The sequence below is a fragment of the Varroa destructor genome, unplaced genomic scaffold (assembly GCF_002443255.2).
Source record: "Varroa destructor unplaced genomic scaffold, Vdes_3.0 BEIS01000003.1, whole genome shotgun sequence".
Classification (NCBI taxonomy): domain Eukaryota; kingdom Metazoa; phylum Arthropoda; class Arachnida; order Mesostigmata; family Varroidae; genus Varroa; species Varroa destructor.
This window is the reverse complement of record NW_019211456.1, coordinates 34,390,102-34,409,727: the sequence shown is the minus strand read 5'-3', so window position 1 is coordinate 34,409,727 and position 19,626 is coordinate 34,390,102. Positions and strand designations below refer to the sequence as shown.

The window sequence follows — 19,626 nt, the reverse complement described above, 5'->3', positions numbered from 1 at the left end:
CAGCCGAATCTACCGTTACGTTATCGTAGTTGACCTAGCACCTTTCTAAATCTGACTTGTTCGGTCGTCCTTCTAGCGACGAATCACAGCTCAGAGATACACACGTCGAGTAAATTGTGACTCAGTAACTTCAGCCACTCATCATTCGATACACGAGTTCATAGACACCACTATTACCACTTGGGTCAGTCTGTTCTTTTCGTTAACGAAGTGCCGTACCCTTCAGCTTGACACTTTGAGGTTTGTGTTCACAAGATAGCAGTCCGGGGACTCCTGTTTCTTGCCACGACAGCATGCCCACTTCCAAACGCCAGCAACGCTTAACAGAACCAATCGCAGAAGCATTTCATGCAACTAAATATTCTTTGCAGCACGGCGTACCATCGTCGCTCAGCTGTTTACGACAATGCTGTTGTTGTTACTACTAGTTGTCTTTCGTTGGTGCTGCCAAAAACAGAGCTTGTCCTAGGGACGGCCGATGTCCTATTGCTGCGCCGCGGCTGCTTACCTGCCTGACTCTTCACTAGCGTTCGAAGACTTTGTTTTTGTTCGATTTCAATAGTGCGCTGATGCCTGGGGACGCAGCAGCAGCTATTTCTTGTTCTTCTGCTGCCGTCGTGTTTGCCATCGTCACTGGCGATCCCGCTACAGTTGCAGCAACGCTGTCCTGTGTATCCCTGTGTCTCTGTTTGAGTGCGTGCACCACGATGTGTTTCTCTCTGGTTGAATTGTGAGCGGCGGAGTTCTCGCAGCATCAGCATCACGAGCGCCAACCACCGCGACGACGATGTATGTGGCTCGGCTGCGGCCGCACGACAGCGCCGTCGGGTTGCTCTTCTACATTCGCTGCGCACAGATACACAGGCAGGCAGGCAGGCAGGCAGGCAGGCAGGCAGACAGACAGACACATACAAAAGGAAGGCATGCAGGCTAAATAGAGCCCTCGATTTCGGCCGGCGACTGCTTCTGCTGTTGTTGTCACTGCTGCAGCTGCCTTTCGTTGCTTCTGCTTCGCTTCTGGCAATTGCCGAAAACGACGACGTCGAAGCACACGAGGGAGGAGGCGTAGAAAAGAGGCCGAAGATGAAAAGCGAACCTGCTGCCGCTCTCGCCGCTGCCGTTGGCATCTACCGACCCTCGTTGAGTAGGGCTCCGTTGTCAGAGTACTATAGTAGCGGTAGTAATGATGGCGGTAGCTCTCGTAATAGATGACTCCTTTTCGTTGTTGACCAAGTTGGTGGTGGCTATACGGTGTTTCGGAGTAGAGCAGTCTAAAGCGGGCAGCCACCGTGGCTACGGCGTTGGCCGAACAAAAGCCAGGCAAGTGAGTAACGACGATGACGATCAACAAACGGGTTCCCTTGCCCCTCCCGCGAAGCGGCAGCAACCCATAACAACAGCAGCGGCAGCGCAAGTAAACGACGTGAACGGGCAGGAACGATTGAGTCGCACGGTCACCACTGCGAACGGTTCAGCTCGCTCCATGTCAGTCGGCAGATACCGATCAGAGGAGAACTGACCATGTGCAACGCCACACTGGCACCATCTCGGCGATGGGCGGCGCTTGTGACCTGCCTGTCATATCTACACGTAGAAATACACTGTTCTTTATATATCCGTGTTTCTGTACGCTGCGGCAGAACTTTGCAAAGAGCGTCGGCAAAGACAGCCACGGTCTTCAGGCGCAGCCACCTTTGCGGAAACTGACAGGAGCTAAACGAAACGACGACGACGAAAGCTGAGAAGCTGAAGAAAAATTAACAAAACGGAAGCAACATTTACAGCAGTAACAGCTCACACTGATCTCTGGATCCGGCGCTTTCGAGGAGGCGGCGGCTGGCAGGCGCAGACAATGCAATCATGGGTGTCAAGCCAGCGCAGAACGAAAATCCTCATGGAAAAAGAGTAAACAACGAAATGTGCAAGGCGGTATACGCTGGCCGCGGCCGCCGAGCGCAAATGCTCAGCTGAAAACAGCGACGGTGAGACCTAAACCGAAGGCGATAAACTGAGTACGCTTCCGATGGACCGCAGGCACCGTTAAGAACCGCTGCTCGGTAGCAAAACGATATTCAGTACAGCGGTAATTCTGTACAGTGCGTGGGACCCACTACGGATACGTAAAGTAAGAGGTAAAAAGGGGTAAAGTGGAAGGAAAGAACAGCTGTTTCGCACTATAGAGCATGAGGGGAATGTGGGCCGCTCGTATATGAATGGTTCAGGTGAACGCTAGCTTAAGATATTTTCTCCCCTGCCTAATTTAAATTCTATACGTAGAGAATTTTTTCGAACTTCGACCTTTTCTACGCTAGGAGAAATTTCCTGTTTCTTATTGTTAGGCAGCGTATCTGTAGGCAGGTGCGTCGGGTAAAGCATCGGTAACTGGATAACGTCATAAATAATAGGAGAGCCGCTACGAAATAGAGCAGATAAACATGACTGTTTTACACAAAACAGGTATTCTGCATACACTGGTGCATATGGAAAAAATATTCCTTCGTGTCTTGCGCTGCATACGCAAGAGCTGCAAGATGTTTGACCAATTCGTCTTAGCTGTTCGGGCTAATGTGATATTCTCAATACTAAATGGGTTTCTCCCATTCAGACAAGCTATCAAAACAACATTTTAACCCACTTATTATGTTAATAGGCAACAGAATCAGTCAGGTCTATGGCTATATATATATATAGTTTAATGTAATCGATCATCCTTTATTGTTTTCTCTGATTTGATCCTATATTGTTAATATTCTATGGTATTATTCACTTCTCAACAAATATGTATTATGTGCCATGTCTGGAGAGATTCAACGCATTATAACATTGCCGCCACTTGTTAATAGCTAGCTAATTGCGCAGAAAAACAGATTTTAGCGGCAAAGCTATCTATACGCCCCGTCGTTCAACCATCGACATGTGTCGTCCGAATCACATATTATACTATAGCAGTATAATTAGAGGATCAGGCAGGGGCTGATAATGGACCCGAAGATATATTATGAGAAGAGAACAACTGCACTTCTGCTCGCTGACTGCTTCGACCCTTCTTCTCTCGGCATTCCCTGTCATTCGCTATCCGATCTGAATCAGACGGTCTCGTCCATCTCCTTCTATCAAACACCGGGGCGAAAATATCTAGATACTGTCGTTGCTGCCTTTACCGCTGCTACAAACTTATCCACCGCGTTTCTGCGGCCATCGACGCTTCTCATCGTTATCAGCGCGACGTTTATCAATAACAGCGCCGACTCTGTTCGACGTCAAAGCTTCATTTGCTTCACTTCAGCGTTTACTCTTGTTTCTGACGCTGGCGACGCAATCCCGGCGGACGGGCGGCATGCTCGAGTCATGTCAGCGACACTGTAGTTATATCAACGATTATTGTTGCTTTCGTACTGGCCATTATTTCGATGCTATCCCGCCTGTCTTTTGGCAACGGTGTTCAGGCCAGACTATAAACTGTCGCAAATCTTTCATCTGAAATTATTATGCGATAATCGATTTCTCGGCTTTTCCACATTTTTCCTTTTCTCTTCTTTTTCGTTCGAAGTGTTCCAACTTCGAACGCCGTCGGCGCTAGCAGCGGCGGGCCGTCCCTGCGGCGGGCCGTCCCTGCGACGACCCGTCGCGTGTAGATGCGTCCGCTAGATTGCGCTGTGGCCATTCTGTATTTGTATCAAGAAACTACAAATGCACTTGTATCTAAGTATGCATGGCGTGTGTGTTTCTCGATACGAATGACTGGGCTAGCCGCTATGCAACGGGTTGTCCATTGACTACTTGTCTTAGATCTAGCAGTAACGTCTGGCTAACTATAGGACCGAATATCTGTATGCGCGTAGTTCGAATAGCCTCCATTTCTTCGGTAAGTAGGATAACAATGAAGATCGCCATAAAGAAGACTTCTTGCCTTGCCGTTTGTCTCCGACCGTATATTCTCGTTGGCGTATGTACTTCCAGTGCGGAAAAGATCGAAAAGGCTTAACAGACTATTCCGCCAACAGCTATAACACTTGCTACGCTCACGGATATTTGGTGATCGATTGTTGTTAGAAAACGCTCTGCTTTTTCTATACTGTTTTCGAAGCTCTTTTAGCTAAACGGAGCCTTTTTCGAATCATCCATTTTATGAGTACTGGAAATCTTGCTGTTATTTCGTGTCTTAATGGATACCTAACGAACGTTATTAGTAGAAGTTTATTGTTTCCATTCTACTATTCAAAAGCTTATGTGGATTCCTAGCGAAGATAGGAAACTAGACGTTACCTAAATCGGTTTTTTGCCGGTAGTGACATAGCTGTCGCGTTCGTAACTGTGCGTCACGATATTCTCTTAGCGAAATACGACATAGAGACAAATGAGTAAATAGAATTTTCTTGTCTAAAGTGAAGTGGGCTTGTTAGACTTCTTGAAAATTATACTAACTATAAATTATAGACCTTTTAGGTGATAGACAGTCATGCATAAAGCTTAGATAGTAATAATGGTAAGATTTTCTAAATTATGAATTATGTTTTTAAAATTTTGACAAATTATCGTCCACGAACTAACAGTACTTAACGATACTATCACTCACAGCTTGAGTATCGAATTTTCACAGCCATATGCCTCCCAATGATCTCCCAAAAATCTTGTATTCCGTTCGTCCGTAATTCCTGTATCGTGGCAATAAAACGCAAACGCGGCAGCCTTGATTGTATGTTTTGTCCTCTGAATTTAGTTAAAGCACACAGTTACTCTGGCCTGCATTCGTTTGTGCGCGAAAGATAAAACAAACAGATTCGGTATTACTAGATACAGACATCCATAACGATTCTCAGAATGAAGCTATTTAGTGCTTTGGCGTCCCCATGATCGATAGCTCAATCTATAGCTCATCCTATGAGCGTGCTGCGTCCTGCTAGCCGTACATGTACATGGCAACGTACGGTTTCAGAGCGACTTCGTTTCTTTTGGCCGCCTGATTCGAACAGAACACTAAATCATAAGTCGCGGCCCCCAATGTTGAAGCTCGTGGCCATCAAACGATCGCGCCTAAAACGCTTTCCTCGCACTGTATAATATGCCCTCGCTTCACTAGTTCTAGCCAATAGGCAAACAAGCGGCTACACGCCAAGTTATAGCTGCATACCAAATCTACGTGCGAAACATGTTTGTAAGCAAAAACTGCTTTTGAGACACCTGACTACCGTTTCGAAGCATAAACAGGCCAATTGTGTTTTTTGACGATGGCGTTCGGTAAAACAGAGTAGAGCGGAAAACACCAACTAATTGCCATGAGCTAGAATTAAGCTCGGGTTTAAATTAGTTAAAGCCGATGGCATACATACAGTAATACAGAAAAGCATTAGTGGTCTGTGTCTGTGTTTCGATGTCCATAACGAAAGGACCATTTATGATCGACAACGGCGTCTAGTCCTGTTCTATGTGTTGACATTTGTTAATCGGGTACAAAACATCGTCCACTCAGCACATGCCATAGGTCACAGCTGAGTTATTGCAAACACGAACAAATACTCAAAAACGAATCTCTTAACAGGGCACAATCGTTATAACTGTTTTTTTTTTTTTTTTTTTTTGTTATTATTGAATCACTGTACGTGCATGCTCAAAGTAACACCTTTGCTGGAAACGTGCTATTTGTTTATTTAATATTCAGTAGAACTAGGCTGAGTGGCTCTTGTCGCTTGGCGTCCACGAATGATTATGAACCTCGATTGTTCAGCTGACCTCTTCCGTAACTGTTTTTCAGTCATCTCATCTTTGACAGGTTTACTTTTCAGTAGTGCTTTAGGAGGGTGCCTGTATTGTACGAAGTGTATCTAGCGCGTTGCACAGGCACACGGGTTAGTTTGTATTGTTAGACATAGGAATGAGCCTTATCATGCCTGTGCTTGGGTACCACAGGTGTTGGAGCTGTTTCGTGTGACACTTCAGTTGTCACTTATTTGTGCAGTCACCAAGCGTGGACCTACGTTAGGTCATCGACGAATAAGGCAAAGTAGGTTTACAGAGCTTACAGTGGTAGCTTAATACTTCCAGTAGCTTTTCTCGAATCGAATTTTCATCTTTCGTATTCTCTAGCTCTTCGTCGATCCATGCACTTGCTACCATTTTTGCTTCTGTACTCGTCTGTAGGCATTAAAGTGTCGCTGACTTCCATACGAGTCGTCATCTTAGCGGGTTACTAACGGACCGATTAAATGCGGAGCATATCTAAAGCAACGGCAAAGCTTGACGTAAAACTCGAAATCTCTGTTCTGTTACAGATCATCAGACGATTACCATGTGTAGCTACGACAGCAAAAGCTATATTTACATACGTTGATATAGGCCAGATAGTACCAATTGATAGGGCCGGCTGCAAGCTCTGATTACTTTGTGGGCTGCGCTTTCTGTCTTTTCCCATCATTCTCTGTGCTGGTTATAATGAATAGTTTAAAATATCTATCGGCTGTTCTAAATCACTACGCTCGAGTCTATCTTATTCACAGTGCGTCAAGCCTTTAAACGCCATCTAAATCCGACTATATATATATATATATATATATATATATATATATATATATATATATATATATATATATATATACATCCCGGCCGGAAAGGGAATGTGACATAAATATTGCTTTGTCGACAAGGATTTTAACCAAATTCAAAGTTAATTAGGGACTGGTAGAACAATGGCGTTCGAAGTTTCTCATCCGTTCGTTGACATAACGTGTAGTCATTTAGGTGTCTGTATGTTTTCCAGCGGGTGCCCAGCATATATGCTTAGAAATGAGGTAATCAAGATGTTTTTCATTATTTGTCATTACTATCATCGGCGGGACCCTCAAGCAACTATTCAAGGTTTGCGTATAGATACAGGTAAGGTGTTGGTCCAAGATGTTTTTTTACTGTATGCTTGCTGCGCGCTCTAGTCAGAATCGGTTCCAAATTCTACTCGATTAGTATATAACACACACAAGATCACAGAAAAATTTTCTCAGTACCAATGTCTTGGGGTAGCAATTCTATCGCAAACTAGAAAGTTAGCGTTAAAACAAACTTTATACAAATGTTAGTGCCAATTTTCACGCGACAAACATTCTTGACAGCTTTTAAATTTCAAGATGTCAAAAATTCATCGAAATCATCTTGATATATTTAGATCTTTTGTACGAAAAAAATTAACAATAGTTTTCGCCAATTAAGTTGTCTATATAAGCTACAATAGCTAGCGTTTTGGAGATCCTTTGTACCTTCTGACTGTTTTATACTTGCGCATTTCTTGGGGCTCTTGGCGTGCTATCGGTCCTGATTCCTATTATATTTTACCATTTATTATATTTATATTTATCAACATTGCTTGACGTACGGTTCAGAAAATGACTAGTGGGTATGTTTATGCCCTAAATTGAAGCTAATAATCGCGGTAGGTGGTGGTCACATCAAATTAAGATGACCTTCAGGAATGACACTTCTGCAAAAAAATATTTGTTGAAAAATCTGCTTATCTATTTAGATACATAGAGAGTAATACCGGCCGCCGCACTTATATATATATAGAATAATTTAAGCTGGTTTTATAAATAAAGATATATAAGGAATTATATAATTAAATAAAGAAGATCATAAATACACTGAAGTAGTAGTGTGTTTAAAGCCCTCGTATTTAGCGTCAACTGACCTTGACAAATTCGAGACGTCGATTTCTTCTTTGAAAGCAGTGGTATCCATGTCATAGTATTATAGTCCTCAAACATCACAGCCAAATATATCACCATTCTTCTGACCCAAACTTTACCAAATGAAGATTAATACAATACACTAAGACAAACAAGCGTCTGTGTCAAACGTTTGCCTAATTGAGTTGAATAAAGAACTATCTTGAATAAACCGCACTTGAGTCCCGTGTTAATTTGTACACAGATTGCACAACACTAACGTGATTAATACGGAGCAGACGCACACATTTGTCACACTGGCCAACCAAGACAAGGACCAATTGTCTGAGTCAGAAAGTTTAGATACTATACTTTCTTATTTCTAATTTTGTCTCTACGAAACGCTACGTCAAGGCGCAAAAACTCGCCGATCTATTTGCACTCCAGAATACCTCGGTCGGCTGTGCTCTCTACAATTTCGGAGAGGTCACAAGGGTGAGGAGAAGATGCAATAGAATGTTTAAAGTATACTCGGATTTTTAGCGTAAGGTCAAGCCAGACATTAAGCTGAGCCTGAAGGCATGTGCCTTTGTAATATTGTTTACCCTCAGACCGACTTGCGATTCAGCAGCCGGCCGTAGCAAGGACAAGAACTTTATCTTAGTCATCGAAGCAGTCATGGCTCTTCCGCTCGGCAATCCTGTCCCACAAATTATGGGTCGAGCTGTGAAAGTGTATCGGTACATTTGCTTGTGGGAGGTGATTCTTCTCGCAGGATCCACAGGGTTCGGACCAAGTCGCAGGTGCGTTATAGATCGTCTTGTCTTTGCCGCTCGCTTTCTCCTTCAAGTCGTCGATAAATACGAAACGAGCAGTGAACAGCACGAAGCTAACGCCTGCCACTGGACTGCATGCCAGATAACGTAATTCATCAGATACGCAAATGACCGTGAATGATATCGCTCTTTCTAGTTTGCAGAAGGGCTGAACGTACTTCATAGCACTCGTACAGATATCCATAAATGCAGCGGTCAGCCTTTAGTTGGTCTTATCCATCTTGTTCAAGAAGAAATCCGTTTTATCGAAAGTCTAAAATATCAACATAGGGGCAAGTGAATGAGATGTTTTACCCAGTTTATTTTTGTAGAAATCGGCTTCTTCAGCCACAGTATGTAAGGATGCGTTCAGATGCGAACAGAGATTTTTTTGCTAACAAGTTAACGGTCCATGTCGCCTAATTGCTTGTGACGTTTACGCACTTCGAAGAGGTAGATAATCATAAACATTTTGAAGACGTGTATGGCTTCTTATTTGGCTACATTTTCTGTAATAGAAATGCGTCGACAACTCATCAAACAGAGTCTGATCGCAGCATTTCTGGATATTTGCACGAGGACTATAAGGTATATTCAGCCTTTCTGCAAACTGGAAGTAGCGATACCATTCACAGTCTTTAGCGTATCGGACGCACTGGGTTATTTTGTCCCTCTAGTGGCAGAGGTCACCTTCATGCTGTTCACTCGTTACATCGGCTCACTCGGTGTTTACCGACAACTTCGACAAAACGGGTTACGTTTTGAGAAATCCCCATTCAGTTCCTTATGACACGACACGTATGACTTGGCATGGTTAACTCTTCAAACTGATACGGTCTGATGCTCGTCAAATGGATAGACAGAAAGAAGCTCGATCAGTAGGGTTAAAGTAGTAGTAAAAAGGTTCCAAAGCTCGTGGATTGATATGATACATAGCCCACTATTTTTATATGTACCAGACACAGAAACTCTATGTAGTTTGGAATCAGTGAAAGCTTGAAAGATTGATCGATTCTAAATAAAATGGGCCAATTTTTTAAAAATAATTTCGCTCCTCTATTTCATGGAAAATCACACGACAGTAAGTCAGAGATGTCACATGCGTCTGTTGAATTTCTAGAAATTCTACTAGCTATTCAATATTTTTTTACCCAGTAAACGTAGACTAAGCCTTACTTCTTCGTGGAAAATGTTAAACGTCTTCAAATACATCAAATTTCGATTTATTCGTACCCTAAAAAGTTTCAAGCACGCACCGCGATTAATGTTTTTATAGTGGATTTAAATGTGATTTCTTAGAAGTTATTGTTGTTCATGGTTTTTTTAGAAGCAACCAATGCATAAAAAACTTCTTCTTTATGTTTCTTTTTTTTTTTTATTCTCCACATGCCTAGCTATGATTTTATTGAGTTACAATAGATATAACTCAATCAAACTCGCTACATGATCTACGAAGCTTTTATATGTAATCAAGGATTCAACGAAAACCCGCGGAGCAGATTAAAAAGGGTTTTGTCGGTTTTCTGTTTTAGCCTTATTATAGAAATTCCGCAGCAAACGCCTCCGTAACGTTGCTCTGACCGGAGCATACGTAATATCGGCTGACTCAAGAGGCCTCTTCAAGCTATTTGCCTATTTCTAAACTTTTCTGTAAAGGCTGTATTGAATAATGTGTCATTCATTTGTTTGCTTGACTCTTGCCCAACGTTATGGCAAGTCGGTAATGCCAACCCTTCTAAGAACGGCATGCTTAGTTTCGCCTATACGCATCTTAATGTCATCTAATGAACCGGACGTTCCCTTATTCAGCGTATTTACAAAAAATTTTTGCGTTCTGCAAGCAGTACAATCATTGACGGCTCGCTCATGAAGTAGCGAAGATAACAGAAGAATAGGCTATCTTGTACATGTTACGTGCTTCGAAATTGAACATCACTCACCGGGACGCGGCTTCTTTTTCCTCCTGAGTGAGCCACTAGTAACATGCGGGAGCTCAGAGTTGGCACGAGCTCTGCTCGTGGGAAGGCGCCCATCTGCCATTCCGCGATGAGTTAATCCTGAGACTCGTTTTTGATGATCGTACAGTGTAGGTGGAGCCACTGTTCTACCGAAGTAGGCCAGAGTACGGATTTCAACGCCTTCCATAGAAGACGCTAATGCCAACGGGGACAGCTTTACAGGATGTTTTGATACAGGTGACTGCTTGACGCCGTTCCATGTTGTCGTAGAACATAGCGCAAAAATCGAATAACGCAGAGCAAAACAGTGGATCATTCATCTGTTACTTGAATCAAGTCAATCGAACTGGAAACACTGTCGCACAGGGGAGATTACCCTACAGATTTAATTTTGATTTTAGTTTAAGTGTTATCATATTGTTTATAAAACGTTTCAATGATAAGATAACAATTTATAACACATGTTCGTGCTAACGACGGTGTATAGTAACAAGATTATTACCCTCCTATTGGTTGTGGCCCAACTTCCTATTAGTGTGCGATGCTTTTTCGTACTCAAACTATAATGAGAGAGATTACTTGCTTTGAATGGTTAGCTGTTGACCATTGACTGCCAGAGTACAATGGCTGACCAAGATTACGAGCAACACAGCGTCAGTGTATAGCAACAAAACAACGCAATGGTAACCAGGGAAACCAATGTAAAATGAGATAAAATATGTAAACCAGCGAACATGTAAAGGAAACTAAATTGCAGATCTCCTGCAATTTGGTTATGGATACGTGTACAGTCAAGTACTGGAATTGGAATTCAGTATGAACAGACGTTCTTAATGAAGCATCTCTGTTATCTCTTCTTTGAAACAGACTAATTGATGTATATACGCTGGTGCTACGCAGTGATCATAGTAATGTAAACGACAATTTTCGTCCCTAGTAATGAGCGTTGATGGCGCCTTTTATCCGAGAAGCTGGTCTACAGGCTGCAGGGCCTTGTCCTACGTAGCATACGCCGCTGTCCATACAGAGCAGGAACACGGCATGGCGACATAGGCGAGCGCTAAAAAGCCAACCCATTTTGCGAAGAGTTGAGCTTTTCATGTATAATAATTTAAGTTCTGCTACTTTTAGTGATTTTGTTGCTTACAATGAACACTTCTAATGAGGGGTGCTTCGTCACGGGGAAAACGCTACTCACGTAGGTTTTTTTTTTCTAGCAGTTTGACCGTGAACGTTGAAAAATAAGTAAGAAAGTCTAATAAGAACTATAGAGGCAAACAGAGTAAAAAAAAAAAAGCTAAGATACGAATATATAACAATGGAATAATAAAAGTTCACGGTCTTTTTGTACTTTTGTTGGGTTCACAACATTATGAAACTAATCGGACCGCGTAACAAACGAAAACATGATACAGGGAGGCAATTGAAGAAGTATAAAATGTTGCATCCTCACTTGTAGAGAAAAAGAAGCATAGAAATGTTTTTTATTGTCTAGGTTTGTTTTCGGTTCGCAGTATCACAGGGAGTGTCAATCAATTTTTTAGTTTAGCAACAACAGACGACTGGATCATAGTGATTAATTGTAGCAAGTTAGTTATGAGTGTAACCATCAAGGCGAAGCAATAAAGCCTTATGTATACAGGATTAGATAAATATTAACTGATCCTTTGTTGTACCCAAATTTGTATTATCTGTAGAAAATGTTTAACCAACGAAATCAGTAACAGCTGTAGAGTAGACCATTTAAATTAGCTTATTTAAACGAAAAAAAAAACTATATGCTTATGTGCCAGCGGATTTCGACTTATGAAATCAGAACGTAAAGTGTCATAAAATGTCCAGTTTTGAAGTATGTTACCAACCTCATCCTTGTTTCGTTGATTTTCACGGGGAGGTGTGCGTCGTCCCTGGGCTTGACCATTCTGGCCACTTGGGTAACCGAATTTGATAAAGCTTTCCTTGTGTCGGCCGATATCGCTCGCCTGCCGATCGCTCGTACAACTGTTTAGGTTATTAGTTCGGTTTGACGCCGCCAGAGATTGGCTGCTACGAAAACGTGGTGGTTTTGCCGGCGGACGACTCGGGATTGTTTCTACAAGAACATGAGTCATCATACAAACGTAACAATTAAAAGTCAATAATTCTGCCCGATAATTTCGAAAAAGTTGGGATGGCAAAACTTTTAATATAGTGCGTTTTTATCATCGGCTTGTCGTCTGCAATTGCTACTAGGGTTAGCCAATAGGCAAACATTTCGTACTAATTTAGATCATTCTGTATACGTATATTTCTCGAACACGTACATGGAGATCATATACTGTACAGTGTTTTTTTTTTTTTTTCGAATTAGATAATACGTAAGGCAAGTTGGTAAAAATCCTTCATGGCACAAGTACGAAATCTACGACCCCTGTTATCATAGGGTGTGTTTTAAGCGTCAAGTCTATTCACGCTACCAATTATGGATTGTAGGACACTAACAACGCAGCCATGTGTCACTAGTATGCAGATCATCTATCAGCTATACCCTCGTAAGTGTGGTAATACACCCGGAGAATGCTATCGATACCGGTAACACATCGATATCAATTACTATACCATTTTTATGACCCTTCCATTTGACCCCACTACAGATCGAAACAAGCGTGTACTAACAATACGTGCTCAGTGTCCCCGCGACGACAGAACGGGCCAGGTATAAAGGCTCATGCTGGATAGCTCACACTGATTGTGTTAAATCGTTCCCTACATTTGACACGTAGCTTATACGTGACGTTCTTTAGCTTTATACGGGAAATGCCCCTTAGGAGCATGATCGTTCCAAGGGATTCAGGCGCTATCATTCATAAGCCTCACTCATTTAGGCTGTCTGATAACAAAAATTATAGCTCTGCCCTTATTGAGGACGCAATTATCGAAGGTCGAGCGTCGAATTATGCAAAAATAAAGACAAACGAATGACAGTACAGACTGATTCGAAACGTCAGTGTTCCTTAGCGGTGCTATCGTTGTACTTAGGTAAGTAGCGAAACGAGGTAGCAAACAATTTGCTAGTTATAAAAAAAAAATAATAATAGTTGCAAGATATTGGCCCAGGCGTTTCTAGGTACGTATTACGCGCACTTACGCATTGTTCCGCTGACGTACAACGTTTTGAGTCGATCTGCAATTATTTAACTTAAACCTATATATATGTTTTCTAATTTTATACATATAAAAGTTATCAAAAATGTATACATCTAACATTTCGAGTGAAAAAGGCAGTAGCCATGATCGCTTCGCTACGATTAAGTGATACTTTGCTAGCATCATAGGACGATTATTTATGGCAATCTGAATGGCATTAGTATCAGGCTAAGACAGATACTTTTCATAGCCATGTTGTAACGACCGACACCCAGGCCGATACCGCAGAGGACTTAACGTTTTTGTGCCCTTCGCAGTGATTGCGTGGTCAGCAACTGGACGTCCGGAATGAGTATCCATTTGCTTTGTCCTGTGACACCGGCAGAACGTTCAAGGAAATTCATGTAAGCAAATTGTTGTGAATTTTACCTTATGTTCTTCTGTCATTGGGAAATAAAAAATATTCCGTCGCCGATATATTTCCTTCTTTTGATAACTCTCACTCATGACTAATCTTAAGCACAATGAAATGATATTTCGTATACTAATGGTTTAAAAGAAGGTTTCGATAATGAGACGACAAAGATAGCTAGATATTTTCTACGGTAAGCTCTTGCAAAAAGTGCTTTGTTTTGGTAAATTTAACAGTTATATGATGATGACATCGTAAGAAGGCATAAAAGCGTCATCGTTCTTGAACGAATAGATGGCAGCTTGTCGTGCTAACCTTCATGGGTCCCCGCAACCCCTCTGTACCCGCATGAGCTTGCACTGACCAAAGCAGTTACAACCAATTATACGCTGTTGCTAACCTTGTTGCAATTTTTTCTCATTTGAAGCTGTCGGCTATGATAGCTATTTTAACTTATCGACCATTACTGGGATATACTTCGAGTCCATTTTTGTATGGCTGTAGGTATAAGCTATGACATCACTCGTATTGGGTGTTGTTTCTGTATACTGATCCTAAAGCTTTTCCACCTGAGTGCGAAAAGATATCGTTGAAGGTAATTGTCACCACAGATAAACGTCGACTGCTTATGGGAAGAAGGGTATCACTCTGGACTAGCAAATGAAGCTATACACAGTTGATGGCTATTATTCGAGCAGGACACGAAAAAGCTTGCTCCCTTTTGGGCGCGGTCAGTCGAGCGAGAAAAACGGACCGTTACTGTAAAAATCGTTGCTTCAGTTACTGGACAAATTCATTAAGAGCACAAGCAGTGCTCATGACCACTGACGATGGCTGATAACTTAAAGTTTGCCATTACAAAGTTACCATTCGAATGTAAGTCACTGCTAGCGTTTTCGATGATGATGATCGGAACGTGAACCGCAGTGACTACAATCCCTTTGAAGGTTAGAGCGTTCTGTTGGAACGCGGGAGGCGTAACGAATAATAAATGACTGATACGGGGCAATACGGAACAGAAAACAATGAAATTAACAAAGGTGCACAACAATCGATAACGAAAGTCTTTTAAATGCTATTTTCTGGATAGTGAACCTATCGTTTGATCAACGGCTTAACTTTAGGGTAACCAATTTAACGGTCGTTCTGCACTTGTACAGCAACTAAAGCCTCCGAGACAAAGGCACGAAATGAAAACAGCCGCTGTTAATGCTCACCTCTGTTATCGCTCTCCTGTTACTCGGTTCTGCTCTTCTGATTGATTTAGACATGACATTTTTATTTTGTATTGACAAAGACACTATCTTAAATGATTCGATTTTTGCTACTTCTGTGATAAGAAAAGAAGCATTGCCTGGACCAATAAAAGCCCGTGCTGCTGCTGCCTCCCGGTCTAAATTCTGCTTGCCGATCAGCTCGACTTTGAACAAGCCCATTCTTATGGCGAGCAGCTTGTCAGTGTCTTTCGTTGGCAATCGATATGAAGATGATACTGGCGGTGTGGAAGATTGAGATCTTCAGTCGATTTGCCAATGTGATTCGATACGGCGGGTCGAGAAGCATGCATCTTCTGCTTAGACAGACAGCAAAAATGACGACTTAAACGGAACATGGTCGATGTGGAAAAGAAGATGATTTGTGTCTGATCCGTCAATGCTGTATATTCATGTGCCGTTCAGGACGTCGTGCTAAATATGAGTTGCAAGGATTGAGACTAGTTAGCGGTGCTACCCCTGCTAGTATTTGCTTAATTGCTTATGACGGACAATATCTAAATTGTAAAAGACCCGAAATATGTCCATTGATAAGTATATGAAGCGCCTATTATGAGCTCCCCGATGTTTGTACCGAGCTTACATATATTTCTTTATTCATTTCGTTCTTTCTATTTAATAGGTTTTTCGTCAGCCGCATTATGATTAAGTAATTTTGGCATAAACTAAAAAAAAAAATTTATTTAAATATTTTTTACCGAATTAAGTTTAACTATAGTGCTATTAGATCCGCTTTATATTTAAAGCTAGGCATGCACGTAATCTATAAAAACGAAGATGAAGAATTTCCTAATCCGTGATAAACACGTGTAGCAACAATAAGGTTAAGTAAATAGTGTTACATTCGATGTTGTAGAATGTGTTGCTTATACCGAAATAAGCTCAGATCAGAGTAGTTCGACACATACATGCTCACATATAAATAAAATAAGGGTAATCACATGAAAACAATAAGCTGCTAATAGTTTGGCAACCGGCAATCTTAATTGCCACCGACTATTAGCGACGGAATGACTCACCTCCCACCGATGAATACGTTTAACTAGAATACTAGTGCATCCTTGTCTTCAATTCCTTCCTTCGTCATATCAAACTCACGCGTATTACCACAAACAAATCCACCTTGCACGGAACCCTGTTTCCGAAAGAAGCGCAGCAGGCAAGCTCGGCAATAAATTTTCCCACCTGTAATCCTTACTTTGCTATTGTTTATAGTCGTTCAGCACCTTTGCTTCCTCTCGACCAAGAGATTATTAGACAGTGCAAGAGGTTATATATCAGTTTACTCGAAGGGTTCCTGATTTCAACGCTAGGCAGAGATTAGTACTCAACTATAACTGGTACATCCTTCAAAAATAGAAAGGAATAGCAGCATCTGGAAGGCCGAAGATCGTACACAACTGGCGAGATTCACGAGGATCTGCTCACCGCTTCTACTACACTCACGCACACACGCACGAACTTCACGTTACTTGGTCTAGAAATGCTACCCGTTGTTGATAATGTCGGTGACGACAAGCCGAACAGCGAACAAAAAAGCCGCACCAACACTATCAGTAAAGAATAAAATTGCTGCCGGGAGACCCGAGGCGAAAAAGAGCCCTATAAGCCGTCCAGCAGCGGATTTCGGTAGCAATGGACCGCATCAACGACGGCGGCAACAACGGCCAGTTTCTCACTTTATCCGGTTGGCGGCTTGCGCGACACGACTCAGAAAAAGATAAAGATGAGGAAAGGCCAAGAGCCGGAATGAGGCTCAGTCCACGGAGGCGACTGCGCCTGGACAATTCTTATCGATACTGAAGTTTTTGGCAGTGGCGCCACCCGTGGCCAAAACGGTAAAAGCGCGCGATCTGGACATGTGCTAGGTTTTTGGGGAGGCCGCTAGCTGGCGCTTAAGTAACTACTGTACAAATGGAATAGAACATTTTTCGAACACTTTTGAAGTGAGGCGGTCGCCAGCTGCATTTCAAACCGTGGATCACAGGTGGTTGCCGATAGCCAAGCAGCCGGGAAGGCCTCGTTAAGCAGGTTGCAATTAAGGTGTATTACGAAATTGCGTTTCAATATAAATTACAAACAGATAGGGGGGTATGTTACAATTCACGGAACAAATCGCTTATTATGGTGTTAAAATGACCGACTTGAATAACACTTAATATGCTTTCATTCATAAATATCAGTTTGTAGTATAAAAACTGCGCTATAATATAAGCTAAACACAACAGATCAACTAACTAAGCTACTTTTCTAGGGCCGAGATAATTCAAAAGCCTCATTCTTGCGATGCAAATGAAGGTAGGTCGAAGCTGAATAACGATAACGTTCCGCTAGTGTCTCTTATCAATCGAGCCTTACAATATCGAGCATTACAAATGTCTAAGATTCATAATTTTAACACGGATGCACAAATATTGATTTACGCTTATTATTGGAGTTGAGGCACTATCGAAGTCTGACGTTTACGCCTTTGGCTGTGTAAAATACCGGCATTGTATCTGAGGTTTCCATAATCACCCTTGTGTAATGGGGTCGCATCCTCGCGAAAAATTCAGTAGTCGAATGCACCAATAGCAAAGTGCGGATAAATCTCCCGCCGCAATGAACAGCCTCATAGTTCAAATATAATGGACCGGTTGACAAGAGTACAACAAATACGCCTCTTAAATCATCTATTTAGTGAATCTGCTCGACCTGCCTGTGCCGGCGTTTTGTTGATCAGGAAAGTTAAGTGATGAAACTTTATGACTCGGTTGAGAACGTAATAACTCAAGGTCGTGCGATAACTACCAACAAATTAGCAAAAAGCTGTCTTCAGCCGCCCCTCGTTACTAAATAAATGGATAAGTAGCTATCGGGATTCTGACGACTGTCGTTTCCCGTATACTTGCGACCTTCCTGCTCCGACGAAAGCTGAATATTTCATCAGGGAACATTGTTAGACAAACCCTAACCAAACGTTATTGTGGTATTGTTCATATAGTTATCCCCATTTAAATGATCTACATGGAACGGGCACTGATTTTGTAGTGGTCAGTTTTGTAGTGTGTGACAATTATGTGAGAAATGGTCGAGAAGTCAACTTTGTTCGCTGGCTCGCTCGCTTTTTTCTAATTATTGTTAGACTATTGTTAGAAACTACGTTTTTCTAACGATTTTAGCCACTTAGACGTCAAATAATCCATCCAGGTGCTGCCACGACGTGCGGCATTGATGAAGTATCTCGAAAAACAAAAATACCCCCAAAAACATCCACTAACTCCACTCGACAAGATGCTTTCGGTGGGTTCTATGTTTATTTACGCTCGGCTAGTTAACTTCCAAAGATTGATAGACCAATTTTGCCTATTTAATAGACATAGGTAAGTTAACGGCCTTATTGCCGCTTCCGGGTATTAAAGTTCGCTACGCTTTTGATTGTCGGTGGATCGTGTATGAATGAGAATGTAAAGTAACGGAATTACGTTTTGTGATGGTGCGACTGGAAAATTATCTAATCTAACTTCAAGCAAATAACCCGTCACTCATTACTGCGAAAGCTTTCAACTTACTAAGACGGGAAAAGCCATAATCTCATGCTATTGTTTACAGCATTGCTGAAACACGACAATGATTGAGAATAGCGCCAACTGTTACCCGAATCGCGGACGGCTTTCTTATTATACACGAAGTAAAAAATGTTTGTTCTTTTACTGTAATTTCGTAAACTGTCATCTAAAAATGCAGAGAAATAATGAACACTGAACAGGTGCATGCGCTTCTACGCCATAATATAGCATGTTAATAGATTTTTAGGCGATGTTTCTATTCATAGTCTACAGAATCGATTTATAATCATCCGGACGAGATCAAGCATCTAATCTTGCTACTCTAAGTACCGTATACTTTTAGAGCATTCGCTACACAGCTTTTAAAAGACTCGTGTACCTACATTTTAGCGAGCAGTATTTTCAATAAAAGCACAGGCAGACACACAAACATCCCATACGGCTTCTAACAGCCACGAGCAACATTTCAATTCTATGACAACGAAACGTCTTAGAATCATCGGGCAGGATGGCTTCTAGAAAACTCAAGCTGTACTTTGACTTAAAGCAGGAACAATGCTTGTGTTTGCTTAGCCGGCAACCGGGCCAACAGGAAGTCTCTAGTGGGTACTGTATACCTTACAATGGTTCTTAAATTCATCTGCCAGTTTCCAGTTTCTTCCTTCCCTAAATCAAGACCCTTCCTTCCCTAATCAAGACCCTCGATTCCCTAAACCTAGAGTTGCATAGGACACTAAAAGATCTACATTCGCCGCGGTAACCAACCCTAACTCCATCGCCATCTTCTACCTGCATTGGCGTCTGTGAAGTCCTCTCTTTGACACAAAACTGAAAGTCGGCCACA

The 19,626-nt window shown here is 42.0% G+C and overlaps 2 protein-coding genes across 18 annotated transcripts in view; one reads left to right on the top strand and one right to left on the bottom strand.

Moving 5' to 3' along the window:
• dachs (unconventional myosin-IXb-like dachs) overlaps nucleotides 1-19,626 on the bottom strand; it is an 80,876-nt gene that overhangs the window by 34,228 nt on the left and 27,022 nt on the right. For 5 of the 6 annotated variants that reach the window (XM_022799817.2, XM_022799823.2, XM_022799819.2 and 2 more), the window contains 2 exons: nucleotides 12,285-12,514; nucleotides 10,405-10,666 (listed from right to left, as the gene is read on the bottom strand). In XM_022799817.2, coding sequence (XP_022655552.1) covers nucleotides 10,405-10,666; nucleotides 12,285-12,514 — 492 coding nt within the window. The remainder of the gene's footprint in view (nucleotides 1-10,404; nucleotides 10,667-12,284; nucleotides 12,515-19,626) is intronic. The other variant, XM_022799816.2, reaches the window with a different exon arrangement.
• Nucleotides 1-19,626, top strand: part of LOC147756865 (uncharacterized) — a 77,062-nt gene that overhangs the window by 34,534 nt on the left and 22,902 nt on the right. For 6 of the 12 annotated variants that reach the window (XR_015323842.1, XR_015323841.1, XR_015323843.1 and 3 more), the window contains one exon: nucleotides 13,866-13,952. The exons of 1 other annotated variant lie outside the window; for it this stretch is intronic. Coding sequence is in view for 1 of the 11 variants with exons in the window: in XM_086983802.1 (XP_086839928.1) it covers nucleotides 8,328-8,452; nucleotides 13,866-13,952 (212 nt within the window). In the remaining 10 variants the exon portion in view is untranslated. Of the gene's footprint in view, nucleotides 1-8,260; nucleotides 8,453-12,509; nucleotides 12,954-13,865; nucleotides 13,953-17,575; nucleotides 19,389-19,626 lie in introns of those variants that run through there. 5 more of the 12 variants (XM_086983802.1, XM_086983806.1, XM_086983804.1 and 2 more) reach the window with 5 other exon arrangements.